Source organism: Diplotaxodon limnothrissa, linkage group LG6 (assembly GCF_057381915.1).
Source record: "Diplotaxodon limnothrissa isolate DT_005_m linkage group LG6, D_limnothrissa_male_GT1.1, whole genome shotgun sequence".
NCBI lineage: Eukaryota > Metazoa > Chordata > Actinopteri > Cichliformes > Cichlidae > Diplotaxodon > Diplotaxodon limnothrissa.
The window spans coordinates 10,961,574-10,981,119 of record NC_140601.1 but is presented as its reverse complement, the minus strand read 5'-3'; the positions used below and the strand labels follow the sequence as shown (position 1 = coordinate 10,981,119).

The following is a 19,546-nucleotide window of genomic DNA, read 5'->3' as shown; positions in this document are numbered from 1 at the left end:
GAGAACTGACTGACTGTGATGACTCCTCCAAGTGCTACATGCTATGTTGTCCTGCTAGTTGAGCCTGCTGTCTGTTCTCAGCCGTCCTCCTGTTTCACTGGCATATATCCATCACCAGAGGGCTCCACCGACCTGCCTGTTGACATCAGAGCAAACCCCTGTGTCATGTGACCTGGCTGGAGCTGCAACGCTGGACTCAGTCGTGGCCCAGGCAAGTTCAGAGGCAGTTGTGGAAAAGAGAGCAGGGAGCATGGTAAAGCACTGGAAGGATGAGGCGGAAACAGGAAGCGTGTAGATTCAGTGGACTTATCAACATCGTCCATGCCCTCATCCTGACTCAGCTGCTCCTCTCCCCCACTGCTAACACCTGAATCCAAGCTGGGAAGCTCCGGGCTGTCAGCCTGCTGTTTCTCCACTCGCTCATAATCAGAACAAACCTGGATAGACTTGCCAAACACACCTCCGCTGCTTCCAAACAACCTCTGAAAATCTGCCTTTTGTTTATTCCCTCCCTCCTTCTCTTCCTCACCCTCAGGTTCTTCATCATGGCTATCAGTCATATTGATGCTATCTGCCTCCATGCTCTCTTCACTGACCTCTTCACAACTGCACATGCCTGAATCTAGACTCTGGAGCCTAAATCGATCATTGTCGAGCCTCTCAGTTTTCTCGTAGTCTGAAATCACCTGCACTGGCTCACTGTTACTGCTGCCTTTGAGCAGCAACATTAACTTCTCCTTTTCTTTCTCTCTCGCTTCATCACTTTCCTGTTCTGCGCTTTTTCCTTCACCCTGAGTACCAACAGGACCATAAGGCGTGTCAACCGCACAGGGCTTCAGATTCCCAGCAGTGAGTGAGGAAATAGGAGGAGGGCTACAAAGCTCAGAGTAACTTGGGTTAGTGAAGCTGGAGCTGGTGGAGTCATAGCTGCCTTTGTTCAACACCATCTTCTCATCTGGCTTGTAGGCCACAGCAGCATCCACAGGTGAGATTAATTCTACAGTGATAATTTCCACTGGTTTCAAGAAGGAGTGAAAGTATTCACTGGAGAACCCACTCTGGAGGAGAGAAAGTCACAGAACAGAAGAAGAGATTAGAAAGATTTGAAATATACTAGATATTCAGTCTGCACTTCAAGACCAGGATTAAAAAGACGAATGGATCGGTGATCAATTTTGTTTGTCTGGTTAGACTGTCTGCAGCACAACTTTCAGTAATTCTCTTTTTATGTTGCATGCTGTGTCTGTTTATGAGCTGCAGTTATCTCATTTTTATTTGTAGATGGTTATGACAAAGTATTGAACTGAAAACTAAAGAAGATTCAGTATTCGACTGTAAACGACCACGGCTGACCCAGTGGCATTTTAATCATTCTTTATTAATACTTGATGGTTGCTGTGCACACGCAGGACCCACTACAGTATTTAAGTAGGCGGGGCATGATTGCAGATGCCATGCAGGTGCGTCTGCCCTCCCTGCACGGCACCGCAAGCCACGGCCTGCCACATCGACTTACAGTCATATGTGGCTGACACACAGCTCAAAATAAATGCTAACGATAGCTGCTAGTCATGTACATTTACTGCAAACATGTTCACCATGATAGTACACAAATGTTATTTTTTACTGCCCTGAAATGGCAGCTTCAATTGTTTTTCATTTTAAACTGTAAACTGTAACCTGATTACATGATTTAACAGTAGAGAGTAAAGAGGACGCATCTACAGCCTGTATGCTTACCTTAAAATGTACATTCTGCAGGGAGGATTTTCCTGGGTCTGGTACGGGCTGACCTTTCATTGTCTTTACTACATAAACCCTGAGGCAACAAAATTACAATCAAAACCGAAGCTGTCAAAAAGAATCTTTTTGTTTTTAATACATCATACCAGAATAACTAATCATAATATACTGCACATTGAGATATTTTTGGAAAAGTTTGCTTACCAGTGTTTTTTAGTTGTGCAGAGAATGACTGCCATTAACACTACAACACCTGCTGTAATTATGCACACAACAAGTGTAGGAACATCTGAAAAATACAAAAAAACCAAAAAACAGAATAGAATAACTTTATCGTCCACACTAATGGAAAATTGTCTTTGGTTCACCAAGTCAAAAATCAACCAGGCAATAAAATCATAATAAAAATATTGGTAGGAATCAGACCACATTCAAACCTAAGCATAAATAACACTCCAATATACCTATAGAAATACTTCACAGTATATGATGGATTTTTTAAAAATATTAAATGCTTTTGACACAAAGGATCTCTTATAGACTTTTTTGCTAGCTAGAGGCATCTTGTAACGTCATCCTGACAGCATTAATTCAAAATCAGAGTGAAGAGGGTGTTTGGGGTCAGTAACAATAGACCAGGCTTTCCTTAAGACAGCTTGAAGATACTAGATTCCAATCAAGGCTGCTATCGACCAGTAATTGTTCTGGTAGTTCTAACAATCATGTTACAAAATAACAAAATATTCTCCAATTAGCTTTCCTGTAAATGGAATGAGCATAAAAAAAAATAAATCTTGTCCTTAAAATGTGTTTCCAGATACTTAAAGATATTAATGACTCTCACAGACTGATCAGAAAGTGAAGCCGGTCATGGGGATTGGGTAATTCAAGACAAGCTTTTTCATTTTTAATAAGGAAATAATGAAATTTACACCCTTCTTTCAACCTGCATCCCTGAGCAAAACCATTAGGGCTCGAGTTCTATAGAAGACCAACAATAGCCATATCATCAGCATATTTTCACATTTTCACTTTCCTATCTTGGAGCTGCACGTCATTTACATAAACAGAGAATAACAATGGTACTGACTGTACTGACTTCATCAGGTAAAACAAATACAGAATTTCTGTGGGCTTTAGTTGCTCTTATAAAATGTGTGTCCTTGTTGTACTGAAACAGAAGACAGAGCCGATCACGTTAGCTTAGAAAAATGAGAGAAGGCAGGACTGAATGTAAAAGAGAACTCTGCAGAGTTTCTTAAACTAAACTATTTGTCTTTGGAGCCATTTGGCAAAAAAAGTACCTGATGGTGGTTTTCTTTTTCCTACTGGTGACTCCCATGATGCAGTGGGGCTCCAGTCACTCCAGGCTCCCTTGGGTCGAGGTTTAACAGACCGCACACGAACTCGTACCTCGTACTTCTCGCCTTGTATCAGTTTGTCTGGGTCCAGCTCTGCCCTGCACTCATTCTCGCACTGAATGTCACCTTTTTTCTGAAAGGGGGGATCCTGACAGACAGAAAGATTTTTATATCACTTTATTTACTCTTGCTATGAATTCACACAAACACAGGGCAAGGATCATGTGTACACACTATTTAAACGTGCACTTTCAGGATCTCGACTTCATACCCAAACTCATTCACATTGTGATACAAAATCTAAACTTACACTCCATGACTGATCCTGCTGCTTCCACTGCACTTCACTTTCGTATGATCTGATCATTTCATGTTCGGGGTCTTCGGACAACCAGGAAACAGAGGTGACGTTGACTTCTGGCTTCGAAGGAGGATTCACCTTTACTGTAAGAGTGTGCACATGAACACACACACACACACACACGAATCAGACAAATATGTTCTATGGGCTCCGTAAATAGGTCATATTGTAAGTAACAATGAGGTAGTATAGATTACACTCACTGTGACAGGACGGCATGTAGGAAGTGATTAGACTCTGCTTCATATGAGCACAGCTCAGATTCATGGACAACACATGGAAAGACCGAAACTGAAATAAATTGTTTTGAAAAATTAATAAAATGATCCAAAACTAGTGAAGATCTAAATCGATTGGTAAATTTAAAATGTTTTGATTCAAATCTACAGATAATAGTTTCGATGTAAATCTAGAAGTGATGTATATATGCTTGAGGCTTGAGGTTTTCCTTGGTGTCACAGAGTGAAATTCACAAGGGTGGGACCAGTTATGCTTCTTCTTCATTTTTGACATATTATTATTTCATATGTGCAGGTATACCCGCACATATTAGAAAAAAAGGGGTCCAGAATGCTCTCTCAGTTTAGCTTCTACGTTTTGAGAAATTAGCATTTTCACACAGTAGTCTGTGTCTGCACAGAGGCCATAATTAGCTTTAATTTCACTTCATGTGCAAAAAAGTAAAAATAAAAAAGAAGCCTGATCCTGGAGTTGTACTTCCTGAAATTCATACATAGATACTCTAATATTAAATGGAAAGCAGTGTGCTTTAAATGTCCTGCTGGCCATATGCTCATCACAGGATTCTTCACAGCTGTCTATACCTTAAAAAGCAGATGATTCTTTTTTTCTCTCTTCTACAGATTTTAAACATATTTTTAATAAACAGGGTATCCACCAACAATGCTAGTTGTTTACACACTCACAGTGTATTCCATTTCAAAGATGAGGGAGCACTCCTTTAGGTCTGGTCTGGACATGTCAACAGACTTTAGGTGACAGGAAGTGCTGTAAGAGCTGAGAAGAAGAATATTCATTTGATTTTGCTGTAGATGATGTTACTGATGACATTTGTGACTCGTGTATTGTAAGTATTATGCATCTAGGTTTTCTTTTTGTGATTGAGGTCCTTACATGTAGCGAGATTTATACTGAGCATGTATGGTGCATGCAGTGTCATCAGACACGTATTTGCTGTTCCACAAACATGTGATGTTTCTATTGTAGTCAGTGTAGCAAGTGAGATCTGTGAGAATTAAAACAGGAGAGATTAAATGAAAATGAGTAAATATGTCAAACAACAGATCTTAAAATCAGTTAAACATGAATAAAGAGGAATAAAGACTAACTCTCTGGAAGCCTGGGACACTCATCACTTGTGCAGAGCAGCAGCAGAGGCAGCAGAATAAACAGGGAAAGTCTTTTCTTATTTCTCTCCATTTGTTAAGTCCTTTGAGGCCACTGGGATGGTTTGTTTCCAAAGCTCAGTGACTGGAAGATTTGAAGCATTGTAGTCGCTCCAGACTTTGGCTCACTGCTTCCCAATTTTTCTCATCCTGCCCAGATAAAAAATAAATAAATTTAAAGTGTTTATTAAATCATCTGGTTGACAAGATGCAACAATGTGACAGAGATACACATAGAAAAAAAACTGCTGCCTACAAACACATCAAGAATAAGTTGTAACATAAGCAGTCGATGGAAAAACAGAAATAGAAGTGTTTCAGATCCTGCCCCACTCCTCTGCGGTTCCACATCTGTACAAATGTGACATTTGTTCTCTTGCAGTAACAGGATAAATGAACAATGATGATTTGAGACAACAAAGTTCCAGTGTAAATCAGGCTTATGCATCAAAATCAACACCAAATACAATGTCATTGATATTTCCTTTTTCAGGGTAAAACAAGACCAGCTGTTTTTTCTGAAAGGCCACACTCATACAGCCATTAAAACAGGTAATGAAAAGAAATACTCTGGTCAAATTCTCATTTTACACTCAGCCACGCACACTCAAGACATGCAAAACCTTTCATCAGCTTCCTTTTTGGAACATACAACAGTCTGCCTTTTTCATCCCACCCACATTTGTGCAAAAATGTCAGCAGTTTCCATTCAATCTCCACTGGAATTCAGCACAACTATTTAATAAAATACAGTTTAAATATCAAACAGTTCTCTTAATAAAACAATAATAATAATTGTGTCAGCTACACAAACCCAAACAGATAAAAGGAAAAAAAAAAAGGTTGAATTCGTTGCTTTTCAATTCAAGCAATTAACACTGTAGAGGATCTTACTTTGAATCGGCACTGCTCTCCAGACTAAAATGTGAACTTCTGATTAATTATTCTTCACTTCTGAGCATCTGAAGCATGTCAACACGTGTTTCTTACTTCCTATCATTTCTTTCAACTGACAGATAAGGTTAAATTTAGTACCTGATGACACATTTAAACATGCAGTCAAGTAAAAACTGGCAGCTTCTGCGTTAATGTTTCAGTTTTAAACTTCATCATCATTTATTAGTTTGTTGACTACAGCCTGCCATTTCCCCCAGCCTGTTGGATTTTTAACCGTGCACAGCAATGCACACAAAGGGCATGCTACAGCTAATACTTATAAATGTATTAGCTGCAGCTGCCTTTGCATGTGGACCGCAATGACATTTAAACTCTGTGAAAAACAGGATGAAAAAAAAATGTGTTTGTGTGGATTCGTGGTTCTTGTGGTTTTGCAGCCAAGTGCAAGCTGACCCACAAACACCCAGAGCCTGACCTAAAACTTTCACCTTGTGCGTTTACTGCAGTATTATCTGTAAAGACTTTTTTTAAAAGCATTTTATCTCATTGATATTCAAGCGAACATTTCTTTTCATTGTGATTAACGCAAACATATTAAGTTTATACTGCACAGCGCTGACGTAGATTCTTTACATGTTTAGATTCACATTCATAACATAACATGTATTCTGCTTTGTAGCATGATAGAAAACCTAAACCTGAACCTGCAGCTAAAACCCTAAATATTATCTTCAGCCACAATCCATAGAATAACTGTCTAACAAACTACGTTCCAAGTGTCATGCAGAAGTCAACACTTGTGGCAGTTCGTGGCAAGTATACCATGAGTTGCTGCAGTTTAAAATGCAGTGGAACATTTTAAAAATCATTTACTGATAAATATTTGTGGTGCCAGTATCATTTCTTTAAAAAAAAGAAAAAAAAAGAAGAAAAAGTGTTGTTCTCCTTTTTTTTTAGCCCAAACCGCTGCACACTGCTGTTTTTCTTCCATTTCCGTGCACAGGGGAAAGCACATTATGTTGGTGCTTCTACGGTCACCTGTTTGCAAGGTTTAATAAAGGTCAAAATGTTTTTCTGAGAACTCAAATGTTCCATTATTCTGACAGGTTCACTTCCTGCTAACGGCACTTCTTAAAAAAAACTTAATCTGATTGCATGCAATGAGCTCAGACTTACATGATTTTAATAAATGAAGTATACAATTTCCAGTCATGCACATTACAAGAAAGTGCTTTAGTAGTCAGGAAGTTGATAAGCTTAACAGGAGGCACTTTGTGTAAAAATTAACAAGATGTCAGTTGATACAAAAGGTGAGGGGGGGAAGTTACACTAACTACATCCTCTTAAAATGTACTATTAGATTGAGTCATGTGCTGCAGCATAAAGCAAGATCAGTTCCATCCTGACATTGAGACTCTCTGATGAGAGCTCTTCTAGGGTGACAATGTTGCATGTAGTGATCCAAGAAGATAACAGCCTTGCAATCTTCCAGAATAAAAAAGAGAAACACCAGTATGGGATAGGAAATGAAGTAGATTACTTATTGTGTCAAATTATGATATGAGACTGCTTATATTTTATTCGTTATCTGATCTTCCGCATGCAAATGGTCTGACAACATACACCTACCTGACACCGCTAATGCACTGCTGCTCCTCAGTGTGAGGAATCTGTAGAAACTGACCTTTCACTCTACCAGATCTATAAAGGTCGCACTGCAGTCACATCAATCTGTAGCAGACGGCTCAAACAAGGCGCATGTTTGATGTGGGTGTTTTGGTTTAATCACAGCTAACTCTTTCTTCTTGCGTGGGTAGAAGTCCTCTGCAGTTAAAGCATTCAGACAGACTTTCAAAGAACGGTGAGTCTTTTAAATGCAAAAGATTCATCATGAAGTTCCATGAGCTTCTGTGCCAACACTTACCTTTATTCAACTTCAACAATATCACTAGTAAACACTGCACACATTTTCATAGCTATGATGACAGAGCCAAGCTATATTTATCTTTGAAGCCAGGTGAAACTGTCCATTTAGTCACATTTAAGCATTTCTTAAAGACATAAAGGTCTGGATTATGTAAAATTGTCTACTTGTAACCTCTGGTGTTGTGTATGGAATACAGAGCATGAAATGATTCACTGTAATTACTTTGGATAGGAATGCCTCAGCCTCAATTATTTCCACTCTGACAAACCATCTTTTTTACCCTTACAGTGTCATCAAAGCCAAGTCTTATGGACAGCCTTGTTTCAGCTGAGTAATATTGTCCAATTATGTCCAACGTTTCTGAGTTCAAGTATCTCGGGGTCTTGTTTGCGAGTGATGGGAGAAGGGATCGACAGACGGATTGGTGCTGCGGCTGCAGTGATGCCGACGCTGCACCGGTCCGTCGTGGTGAAGAGAGAGCTGAGTGTAAAAGCGAAGGTCTCAATTTACCGATCGATCTACGTCCCTACCCTCACCTATGGCCACGAGCTGTGGGTAGTGACCGAAAGAACGAGATTGCGGATACAAGAGGCAGAAATGAGCTTCCTCCCTAGGGTGGCTGGCCTCTCCCTTAGAGATAGGGTGAGAAGTTCAGCCATCCGGGAGGGGCTCAGAGTAGAACCGCTGCTCCTCCACATTGAAAGGAGCCAGCTGAGGTGGTTCGGGCATCTGACAAGGATGCCTCCTGGGCGCCTCCTGGGTGAGGTGTTCCGGGCATGTCCCACCGGGAGGAGGCCCCGGGGCAGACCCAGGACACACTGGAGAGATTATATCTCTCGGCTGGCCTGGGAACGCCTTGGTGTTCCCCGGATAAGCTGGAGGAGGTGGCTGGGGAGAGGGAGGTCTGGGCCTCTCTGCTTAGGCTGCTGCCCCCGCGACTTCTTCCGCGATAAAGCGGAAGAAGATGGATGGATTGTTTGTTTTTGGTTAGACTTCAACAAGACTTTTTCTGTTATGGTGGATTTTTTTTTTAAAAAGTTCATAAGACTGAAATCACAAGTCTGTTTTTAATCAAACCTGAAGTCATGTGATTAATGATACGAGTCAAAGTCATACTGGACAATCCACAGACTTCCCCAGCTAACAGGAGATTTGAATGATTTGCGTCAGTTGACCACTTATCCAATTGTGGAAAACCCGCTTTGTTAATAACTTCAGAAAATCAAGATTCCTCTTCTTGCCTCTTCTTATCAGACACTATCTTAATACTTTACCTTCTAAGAACCATTTTTCATGTGTTAAGCATTAGTTCTCTTCATATCATTTGTCTACTGACTTTTGGACTTCCCCTACACTGGTCCGACAGCAAAGTGAAAAAGTTGACACTCTTTGATCTCTTTTTTTTCTCTTTCGTCTCTTTCTCTCTTTCCTTACTCACTTCACTGACACACGAGAAAAACAACCACAAACTGAATACAAATACACACTAAAAACTTAAACCACATCCTAACCCCTTTGTCTTCCCAGAAAGGTATGTTTGTTTCCAATAACAAAAAAAGCAACCATTCACAATCCAGAAAGTCTGCTCTTCATTTCTTGAACTACTTTTTTCTTGAAATTACTGGTGCAGCGGTTTCTGAAACCACAACTAGTGGTGAGCTGGAGTAACATGTTTTATTCATTTCTGTGGGCATACAGATCAGAACTGCTTCATAATAGTCATCATGTTAAGCTTCAGTCACATGGGCTTAAAGTCCGGTCCACCCTGTCAACCTACATGACTGACAAAAATGTCACTCATTAGATAGTTGGTGTCAGGAAATGCAGATTTTCCCTAAGCAACTGGTGGTTACCAGAAAGTTGCTGACCTGTCTGGGTATTTTTTCTTTCCTTCTTTTGTTTTTATGGCTGATGTTCAACCAAAAAGAGGCAGTAAAGATGTTTGTTACTCTCTGACTATAAGTAGCTAAAATGAGCATGGTTGTCAGTTGGTGGAACCTTGTCTTGTTTACTGTAAGTGATTAATTGAAGTATCGTTATTATTATGATGTCAGAGACAAGAATCTGCCGAGTAGTTTTTATGTGATCAGATACTTGGAAATGAGATGGTTGGATTGATTATGCCGCTATGGCTTCAGTTCTTAACTGAAAGGGTTGAAGGTGGGATAAATTAGCATATCATAGCCGCAGTCTAGGAGTAGGCGTATCCTGAAACAACAGCGGCAGCAGCAGTATGACTGTTGAGCATGCAGGGACACATAATTTTGTACAGACATACAATAAATCCCCTGAGCTGTTTCCTCTAATGCTGCTGGCAGGCAGAAATTTGGGTGTTTACAGCTTACCACGAGCTTTGTGAAATGTCTGAATTTCAATTTGTTTAATACTGTTTATGTGTAAAATCAACATGATAAACTTGCTTGTTAGCATGCTGACACATTTCAAACTGCAACCCCCAAAAAAGCTGTTGTGTGCATGGACAACTTTTGTTTATTTGACAAAACTATCCACATGTCCTTTTAGAAACCCTTTAACTCTGGCGTCCTTTCCTTCTCTCGCTCCTCCACACTATTTTGTGTCTTTGCTATTCTGCCACCTCCCCCTGCCTCACCCCCCCACCTATTTTCCTGTGCCATTTAAAGTGCACCTTTCCGAGTTAGCGTTTTTATTAAAAAGACAGCATTAGGTATCTTACTGGGACTAGTTTTTATATCTAAATATATTTCTGTCTACTTGGACCTTTTAGGTGATCTTTAGTGCAGAATATATTACAATTACAATATAACTGTGAAAAGTCTTGTTCACAATGATATTGTGGAAAATACAGTGAGAACTCTTGCATAAACACAATAGGTGAGCTTTAACTTGTTATGATTTTATGAATTAAATACAGAAAAAAGAAAGCCTTTTCCATTCATCACATGCACGTAACCAGCCACTTCTAATCTCGCTTCAGAGTAGACTTTATCACTTTCTCCATCACACTGCAACACCATCTTTCTTCACCGCAGGTTCATTCATTCATAGCAACTAAAAAATGTGTTTGATCTCTCTTAGAAAAGACCAAGTAAACCAAGTAAAAATTGAACTTACCGTTCCAGAGTTGTTCAGCGTGCTGTCATTTCCATGTCTGTAGGGTTATTCAGGCCGTGTACCCTAAACATTTCTTTGACTAAAGTTTTGCCGTCTTGCCTCTAGTGACGTATTGGAAAATTTTCTGAGAAAAGAAGAGGCTGCGGTGCTGTGGTTTCCCTTGGGGTTGTAACTCGGTGACATTCAATCAGCGTGTCAAGAAATGTGAAACATGGTGAAAACCCCTTTTTCTATGTTCGCATAAACACTTTCTGTTCCCTTTGCACTGAGTTTCTATTATTTGTTAAAAATACTATGACTTGGTAAGAAGTAAAAGTAATATGCTAGTGCAGAAACTATAATTTCATGCCTCTGTTTTGTTTGCTTTGCTAACTGAAATTCAGAGTCAACTCTTTTTAGGGCCAGGTTAAATGATTAGTTGGGAAATGTGCTTTCTTACTGAGAGTTTGATGGAAAGTTCGATATCTCATATGTTTACATAAGAAATATGAAGGTTAGCTTAGCAAGTGAGAAAGGCTGAGAATGGGGGAAACAGCTGGCTTACTAAATAAGCTTATTGGTTAATTGTGAAAACCTCTATTTGTCATCCTACCTATCCTACGTCAGGCACACACAAGCAGATCACCAAAAAGTAGGCCAGTCTCACGATTAGGGGGGCTTTTAAGCCACAGCACACAGGATATACAAGAAGCCAACTTGTGCATAACTTACTAGAACCTGGCCAGACATGTATAAAAGGTTTAGGCAATACATTTTGTTCATGAGGGGTTGAATAAAACCTTTAACCCCTCCAAAAATGATTTTCAACATGAGCTATACCTCTCATGTACTCATTTTCAATTCTGTCCATCCTCTTAGTAAAACATCTTGGTATTTTCAACTCTGCCACCTCCACGTCAGCCTCCTGCCTTTTTGTCAGTGCCACCGTCTCCAAACCATACATCATAGCAGGTTTCACCACCACACGGGAAATCTTTCCATTCACTCTTGTCACACATCAACCTTGACCCTCATCTCCACCCGCTGCACTCTCTTCTTCACCTCTGTTGTCTACTATATGAGGCTTTGGATGGTTGACCCCACCTTCACCACCTGTGCTAGTTGCATGTTTACCGTTCCACCTGTATCCCTCTCATTCTCACTCATGTATTCTATCTTCTACTGACTTTCATTCCTCTATTCTCCAGTGCAAACCTCCACATGTCCAGGCTCTCTGCTACCTTCTCGCCACTGCAAAATATCATCAGTAAGCATCGTTAGTCCACGTAGACCCTTGCCTGACTTCACCTGTCAGGCTGTCCATCACCATCAAAAACAGGAAAGGACTCAAAGTCAAACCCTGATGTAATCCCATACCCACCTTGAACTCATCTGGCACTTCTACCACACACCTAACCCACTGTCTCGCTGGCGTCCTGCATGTCTTGCGCCACACTCACATACACTTCTGATTTCCTAACACACTACCTCAGGCGCCCTATCATATGTTTTCTCTGGATCCATGAAGACACTGCAACCCCTTTTTGATGTTCCAGCAACACTTTTTAAAAAATATATTTTTTGGCCTTTTTCTGGCTTTATTAGATGGAGACAGTGAAGACTGACAGGAACGCAAAAAGAGACAGAGGGGGAGACGTGCAGCACATGGTCGCCTGCTCATCCAACTATGCTAAACCAGTGCCCACCCAGCAACACTCTTAAAGCAAACATTACACCTGAAGTGCTCTTTCACAGCATGAAGCCATACCGCTACAGCTTTTCACATCATCTTTGTTCTTGGAAAGTAATGAAGAAGATGTGTACTTCTTCTCCATTACTCATGGGTCCTCTCAATCTCCAGGATTGTGTTAAACAATCTAGTTAAAAAGTCCACTGCCCTCTCTCCTAGAAACATCCAAACCTCCACTGTATGTCATCTGGATTAACTGCCTTTCCACTCTTCTAGAGCTGCCTCACTTCCTTGCTACTAATCCTCTGCACTTCCTCATTGGCTAACTATCCACTTTCCGTCCCCCTCTGGCTCTCGTTTTTTACATTCATTAGCTTCTTAAAGTATTCCTTTAATCTTCTCAGCACACTCTTCACTTCTTAGCACATTGCATATATTATAACTAATATTATAGTCGTATATATTATAATATTATACTAATATTTTGTACTGTTGTGACATCTTGTGGCGGGTATTAGCTGATTGCTCATTGCACCTTTTGTAACTACTGTTGACTGCTATGTAATGTCATTTGTCCATGATGCTTGACATTTTAAGGAAAAAAATACGATTATGTTGTATTTTTACTTTCTAAATCATGCATTTCTGAGACGGATGAAAAAAGGAACAGTTTGTAAAGTGTTTTTACAACTTTATCTTTTATATTATTTTTCTGTCTGTGATGTCTGCCTTTGCACTGCTGCGAACAGAACATTAGATCTCTCTAAGCATCAATAGCATGCTAAAAACAGCTAACAGCAAGAGACCAACCAGAGATGGAAATATCTCAAGACTCTAGTTTCAAAAAAGCCTTGAACTCTAAAGAAAAAAAGACCTGAGGAAACACTTTCCTGATGGGTCTTAATGACAAGTTCCAACATTTATTTAAAACGTGATTTATATAAGTTATGGTGCCCATTAGACTCATAAAGGACATTAAAGCCAAGTTAAGATCACCAACTGTACATTAATAGTTATGTATAGACAAATAAATGATCGTAATATGAATTTAATTATGTAACTAACCAAAAGATACTTAATAAATGTCAAAATGTTGGAGATGTTCTTGAAGAAAAACCTTCATTTACTGTTTGACGAGTAAATGCTTCACTGTTCCACAAGTTTTTTAACAATGTCAGTTTCAATTCTGTTCAATGTTATTTACATAGTACCAAATCAAAATAACAGTTCCCTCACAGCACTTTTTGTGATGTAAGGCCACTATAATGATAGAGCGAAGCCCCCAACAATAACATGACCCCCAAATAGCAAGCACTTGTCGACAGTGAGAAGGAAAAGCTCCCTTTTAACAGGAGGAAACCTCCAGCAGAACCAGATTCAGGGCGAGGCAGCCATCTGCTGCGACCGTTTGGGTGAGATTTACGACAACACTTTAACAAGAATTATTTAAGAATTAAAGCCATTTTTTATACAAAGTAACACATTTTTCAAGTGGATACAATCCTGAGACAACTCTGTGTGTAGATGCAGGTGCTCAGCAAAGCTGCTCAGAGAAACTAATTAAAAATACTCATGATTAAATGTTCAGACTATTTCACCTGAGCTCCTATTATACAACAGTGCTGAATGCCAAGGTTTAAAACTCTAGTGTAGTGCTGCCCTCGAGTGGAAGCTTTAGAAACACAAACTCAAATGGCATTTAATGTTGGTTATTATAAAGTGGAAAGGGATAAATATTAACTTCACAAAGATAACTTCACATCAAAGCCCTGAAAATATAATCAGTGTTAAAACAAGCGAGCTTTTTCTTATTGTTAGTATTTTTATTTGTTTTTAGTCTAACTAGAATTTATGTTGTGTTCTGAAATAAAATAAAATTAAACTTAAAATGTAAAACCCCCCAATTATTTATGACATAAAAAACAAACCAAGAGATTATCTTGGGACTTCACTGCTGTTCTAAGTTATCACCAACAACTTTCCCAAAGGAGCTCATGTTCACAGCAAGATAACAGAAATCTTTTATCAGAGCACCACACTCACCAGTTAAGAGCCAGGACAGGGTGACTACTCCCACACTGCAACAGCACAAATAATGAACATGTCCTCTCGGTGACACATGTACAACTATACTGCTCAGAAAAAGCAAAAGGCTTTTTTAATGCGAAAGAGGAAGAGAGGACATTTGAGTCTCACTTCCTTGTCACAGGTCAGCTTTAACATTTCAACTTATGTACAGCAACCCCTTTGCTATGCAGTGGAAAAATGCCTTACGTGTAATACGTGTGACTATCACTAAGTACGTCACAGCAAAGTGGGTTTTGATGCCACCTTTTTGTTTCCTTTAGTGCAAGTCTATTTTATATCTGTTCATGCTGAACTTTACTCAAGAAATGATTATTGTATATGGCAAAAGTGATTTACTTGTTATATTAAAAGCAATATTTTTAGCATCAACATTGCATCACTGAAATCATTTTAAGCCACCACAGAAAAAGAGTCTTCTAAAATGCTGTACAGTAATTGGCAATGTGTAACATGACATGAGACAGTAGCAATCATGATGATATATTAATTTATTTTTTCTTTAGACACAAACTTCTCAGGATATCTGACTTTGGAAACGGAAAAACCCCCAAAAACAAACAGAAAAACATCACTATCCTTAGGCTCTAATCAGTCAACAAGTCAAAAGTCCATCGTTTAAACTGCATTATTGTAAGAACCTAACAAAGGAGACTCTGCTCTTTGTCTATTTTCAGTCCTTTTTAATCAGTTACTGCGTCGATAAACATGTTCATATTTATTTTACCAAAGATTACACAAGATTACAAAGTGTAGGTGTCTTTGAGTCCATGAGCTGCCAACAGGTGGAGACTTGAGGTGGTGGGACGGGGTTAAGAAGTTCAGTTTAGTGTCCACATATTGTTGACTTTAATCACAAATCATCTATCAGTATATAAAAGATGAACAAAAAAAAAAAAAATCCCCAGTGGTGTATTATTAATACAGGAGCTTTTTGGACATTCTGGGAAATTTTGCTATCGTGCTGCTGGCTGTGGCTTCACAGGAGGAAGTCATACAAATCCCAAATGACCAAACTTCAATAGCAACAACAGCACAAGTGATCCAGCCTAAAACCATCGGTCACAGGTCCTTCCTGTTATCACAAATGTTTCCCTCTCCCATCTGATATGACGTGCTCGGGCACGGCGCGGGTGTACCACTCCGACCATCCACCGTCATACACCGACACCCCCGGGTGCCCGCACTCGTGGGCCGCCAGTGCCACGTGGCACGCGGTCACTGCAGAGCCGCATAAGACACAAAGCGGGCAGTCGAGATCCACACCAGCACGGGCAAACAGAGCCTGGAGTTGTTCCTTTGGCAGGAAGTGGCCAGAAGGTGACAGGAAGGCGTGGAAAGGAATGCTGATGGAGCCAGGGATGTGGCCCGGCTCTGTGTCTGTCAATCAGAAAGAGCAGATACATTCAGAATATGATTAAATAATCTGAAATAGCAAATGTGTACTCTTAATTAATTAAGAAATGGGCAGTTACACAGAAACATGCAATTAAAAAGACCTTTAGAGATCTTGATTAGCCTTGGTGAGGCTTTTAAGTCATGCTAACCCTGTGTTGATCCCTTCTGTTTTTCTCAGTCTGGATTATGTTCTACACTTTGAATGTGGACTACAGTAAAATTCTTGAGCTGTTGCTCTTTATTCTAAATATTTTGCAGGGAAAATGGAAAATATGTGCAGCAATTTATTGAAACACATACAAAGATACATGGAAATACAGTATATGAGGCAAAAACAGAGTTTGTCATTATTTGGTTAGACAACCTTTATTCTTCAACACAGCCCAAACTCTCTTAGACAAGCTTTCTTGTCATTTCTTTAAGTAGCAAGTAGTAACTATGACATCACCCATTGACTAGTAAGTGAAGTCTCGCTGTGATGCATTTTCATCATTGTGACTGTGGTGTTTTAAAACCACATGTGGCAAGCAACTGTGAAACCAATGACACTGCACAATCACTGGGTAAAGGCTTACTATTGAAGTTGTGCCAGCCATTAAAAAGAATTCATGTTTACGGCACTTCTGTTTTGGCTTTACTTTTTAGACCTTTCTAGCTACACCCCTCCTTGATGTAGTCTCTAATCCTGGAGTGACCTTTTACATCACAAATAATTTTACCACACATGTTTAGTGCCATTAGTAAAACTGTTATGATCCCCATTTCTGAATAACTTGTTATACAGTACACATGATTAGCAAATCATTATAATCTGCCTTTGTATTGACCGCCTCTTATTACGGCATTTCCATCTCCACTCTGCTAGCATCAGAAAGAGTAAGAGGCGTAAGTTATATTGGTCCAGCTCAGCTGCACTCGACTCTGAATAAATCAGTAGAGAGGCATGAGTCAGAGGACTGTTAAAGTCCATGACCGAAGATGACAGTCTTAAATATAAGATAAAAAAAACGGAACATAATGTGATCATTGATGACTCAACCCTGTGATCTTTTGGCTACAGAAGGACCATGTGGACGAAACCCCAGAAAGGGTTTTCTTCAGATCACATTTTAAATGTGAAAAAAAAAAAATAGCCAGGTGTTAATAAACCACAACCACACTGGGACAGGCGGTATTTTAGTCTTGACTATATCAGTTATAGTGGGAAATTGGTTCAGTGTTTCAAAAGCAAAACTCTGAATTGAGGAAAAGAAAGCGAAACCCGCATTTGCTACGTTTTTACTACCACAGACAAATATGTGTGTTTGTATCGATGTTTGATATGAAAACAGACATTACAAAAACTGATGCTTATACTCCCAAGGGAGTCAATCAGAAGAGCAGATTTAGCATGTGAAAGTTTTATTTGTTTCCCCCAAAATTAAATCCAGGTTGGATTTACACATGCAATGAAAAGGGAAGTTTTTTTTGTTTTTTTTTAAGAGAGCAGTCAGAAAGGTCACTGCTCAAACTGCTTTCAGAAGTGTTCTGCCTGCAGAGGAGCCCTGTAACAGCACATCAGAGCTTTACCCTCTAACAGTGTGTGTACTGTGAGACGTATATGGATAAGACATCTATACCTTATCACTGTTTTGTCCATTCACTGAGTGCCGTCTTTAAAAACATCAGCAGATCAAAGGTTGGACTATTGCTGCATCTAAACGTTTAACCATTCACTTTGTCTGCTACTGTGGCACAGCAGTGTGTGTGTGTGTGTGTGTGTGTGTGTGTGTGTGTGTGTGTGTGTGTGTGTGTGGTTCATTGACTATAGCTAAAATGTGGGCTAAGTACGGCCTGTCTGCCTGACCTCTTTTCATGTTTGTGTTGTTCAGTCATCCAAGCCGCAAACTCCATAAAACTCTATGTAATGTACAAGGAACTAGCAAACCATTATCTTGTCCCCCCCCATTGCATACCCGTGTCACCCTGACGTCACTGTCAGAGTCAAACTGTAATTGTGTTTTATAAGATACTAATTATTGTCCATGTTTGTTCATTAATTATCCCATCACTAGTAAAGAGAGGAGTGTCAGGGGTCAATAACATAAAATATCATGAGCCATGATATCCTCCCCAATAATAACTTATTGTGACACGTTTGTGTGTCTATCCACCTCCACTGCCATCAGTTTGAAGTCTGAAGTGTACAACTGCCAGAAAAACAAATCTGCGCAGACAACAGGAAGACATTTGGAGAATTTCAAACTGGTAATTGATACCCGCCTCCAGGTGCAATCCTCGAACCAGTTTTTGATCAGTCATTCTTAAACACTCTTAAACAAGTTGACTGGTTCAATCATTCTGTTTATCTTAAAAACAGGCACAATAAGATCATCAATGTTGTCTATAAACCCTTTAATGAAAAAGTTACTATCAACAATGCACGTAATAAAAGCTACTGTGGGACGTTACTGTGAGTCACTCAGTCATCACTTTGACCAAGATAAAAATTCTATTAAAAAAATGCATGTCACCATCTTTTCCAAGGGAAAAGAGTGTAACGTTGGGTTCTTTAGAAGTATTTCAGTTACACACGGACATGAGTCAGGCCGGAAATCCTGGCACAAGTGTGTCCCAACAATAGCTGAGTTGTGAAGTTATCTTAATCATAATCAACGCATTTGTCATCAAGAGGCAATAAGAATAAAGATACAGTGCACGCCCCCTCATGTCAGTGTGCCTGTAGTCTGAGGATGCTATTTGAAATAAGGGTGTCAGTAATCTGAAAATGTAATGAAGTTCTGAGAAGAATGGATCTCTTCAAAAGCCTGAGTGGGGCACGCAGGACTGTAACCATGTAACCATCATAAAGGCTCTAATGCAGACTACTCACTGTCTCTGGGTTCAGGGTCCAGTCCTTTGAACCTGCCTGTGGGCCTGGCATCCACCACCTGGAACTTTTTAGTCTCCAGGTTATCCAGGATATCCTCATAGGTTTTTATCCACGAGCGGTTCAGAGAGGCTTTGAACTCGGTCGCTGTGGGTCTGACGTACCGGTCACTCACAGGTCGACCCTCCAGCTCCCAGTTCCTGAGCCCCCCATTGAGCATAGAGACCGCACTGTGCCCGAACACTCGGAACATCCACCACACGCGGGGCGCCGAGAACGCCCCGAACTCGCTGCCATCGTAGACCACGACGTGCGTGTCGTTTTCTATTCCCAATTTCCCGACGTATTCCGCAAAATAGTCCTCTGACGGCAACATATGGTCCAGAGGAGAGGTTTTATCACAGCACTGGTCAATGTCAAAGAAAGCTGCTCCCGGCACATGCTTCTTCTTGAACTCGGTCTTTGCGTTTCTCCGCAGTTTGGGCAAATACCACGAAGTGTCCAAGACCCGCATTTTCCCCTGGACCTTTACAGCCTGAGCCAGCCACTTAGAGGTGACCAGAGCGGTGGCTTGGAGAGCCATGGTGAACTGGAGATGCAGACAGGCTACAAAGTTTACCTAAGTTTCACAATATTTAACAAAACCGAGCCAAAAGTCGGGAGCGGTCGAGTGAGCAAAGGTACTAATGGTGGCGAGAGAGCGCAAGCCAAACCGTCACGCCCCTCGGCTCACCTGA

General features: G+C 40.2%; 2 protein-coding genes across 2 annotated transcripts; both read right to left on the bottom strand.

The window, feature by feature from the left end:
• Positions 1-74: 74 nt before the first annotated feature.
• On the bottom strand, positions 75-5,010 carry LOC146630140 (uncharacterized). The gene is made up of 9 exons (XM_085355616.1): positions 4,815-5,010; positions 4,600-4,711; positions 4,392-4,482; positions 3,669-3,756; positions 3,415-3,548; positions 3,048-3,252; positions 1,948-2,032; positions 1,741-1,819; positions 75-1,058 (listed from the first exon to the last, which is right to left on the bottom strand). Exons 1-9 carry the CDS (start codon positions 4,903-4,905, stop codon positions 78-80), a joined length of 1,866 nt encoding a protein of 621 aa, XP_085211742.1. The 5' UTR covers positions 4,906-5,010; the 3' UTR covers positions 75-77.
• Positions 5,011-15,128: 10,118 nt separating this feature from the next.
• LOC146630139 (3-mercaptopyruvate sulfurtransferase-like) lies at positions 15,129-19,462 on the bottom strand. Its single transcript, XM_085355615.1, has 2 exons — positions 18,813-19,462; positions 15,129-15,922 (listed from the first exon to the last, which is right to left on the bottom strand). The coding sequence occupies exons 1-2, from the start codon at positions 19,390-19,392 to the stop codon at positions 15,624-15,626; spliced, it is 879 nt and encodes a 292-aa protein (XP_085211741.1). The 5' UTR covers positions 19,393-19,462; the 3' UTR covers positions 15,129-15,623.
• Positions 19,463-19,546: the final 84 nt, after the last annotated feature.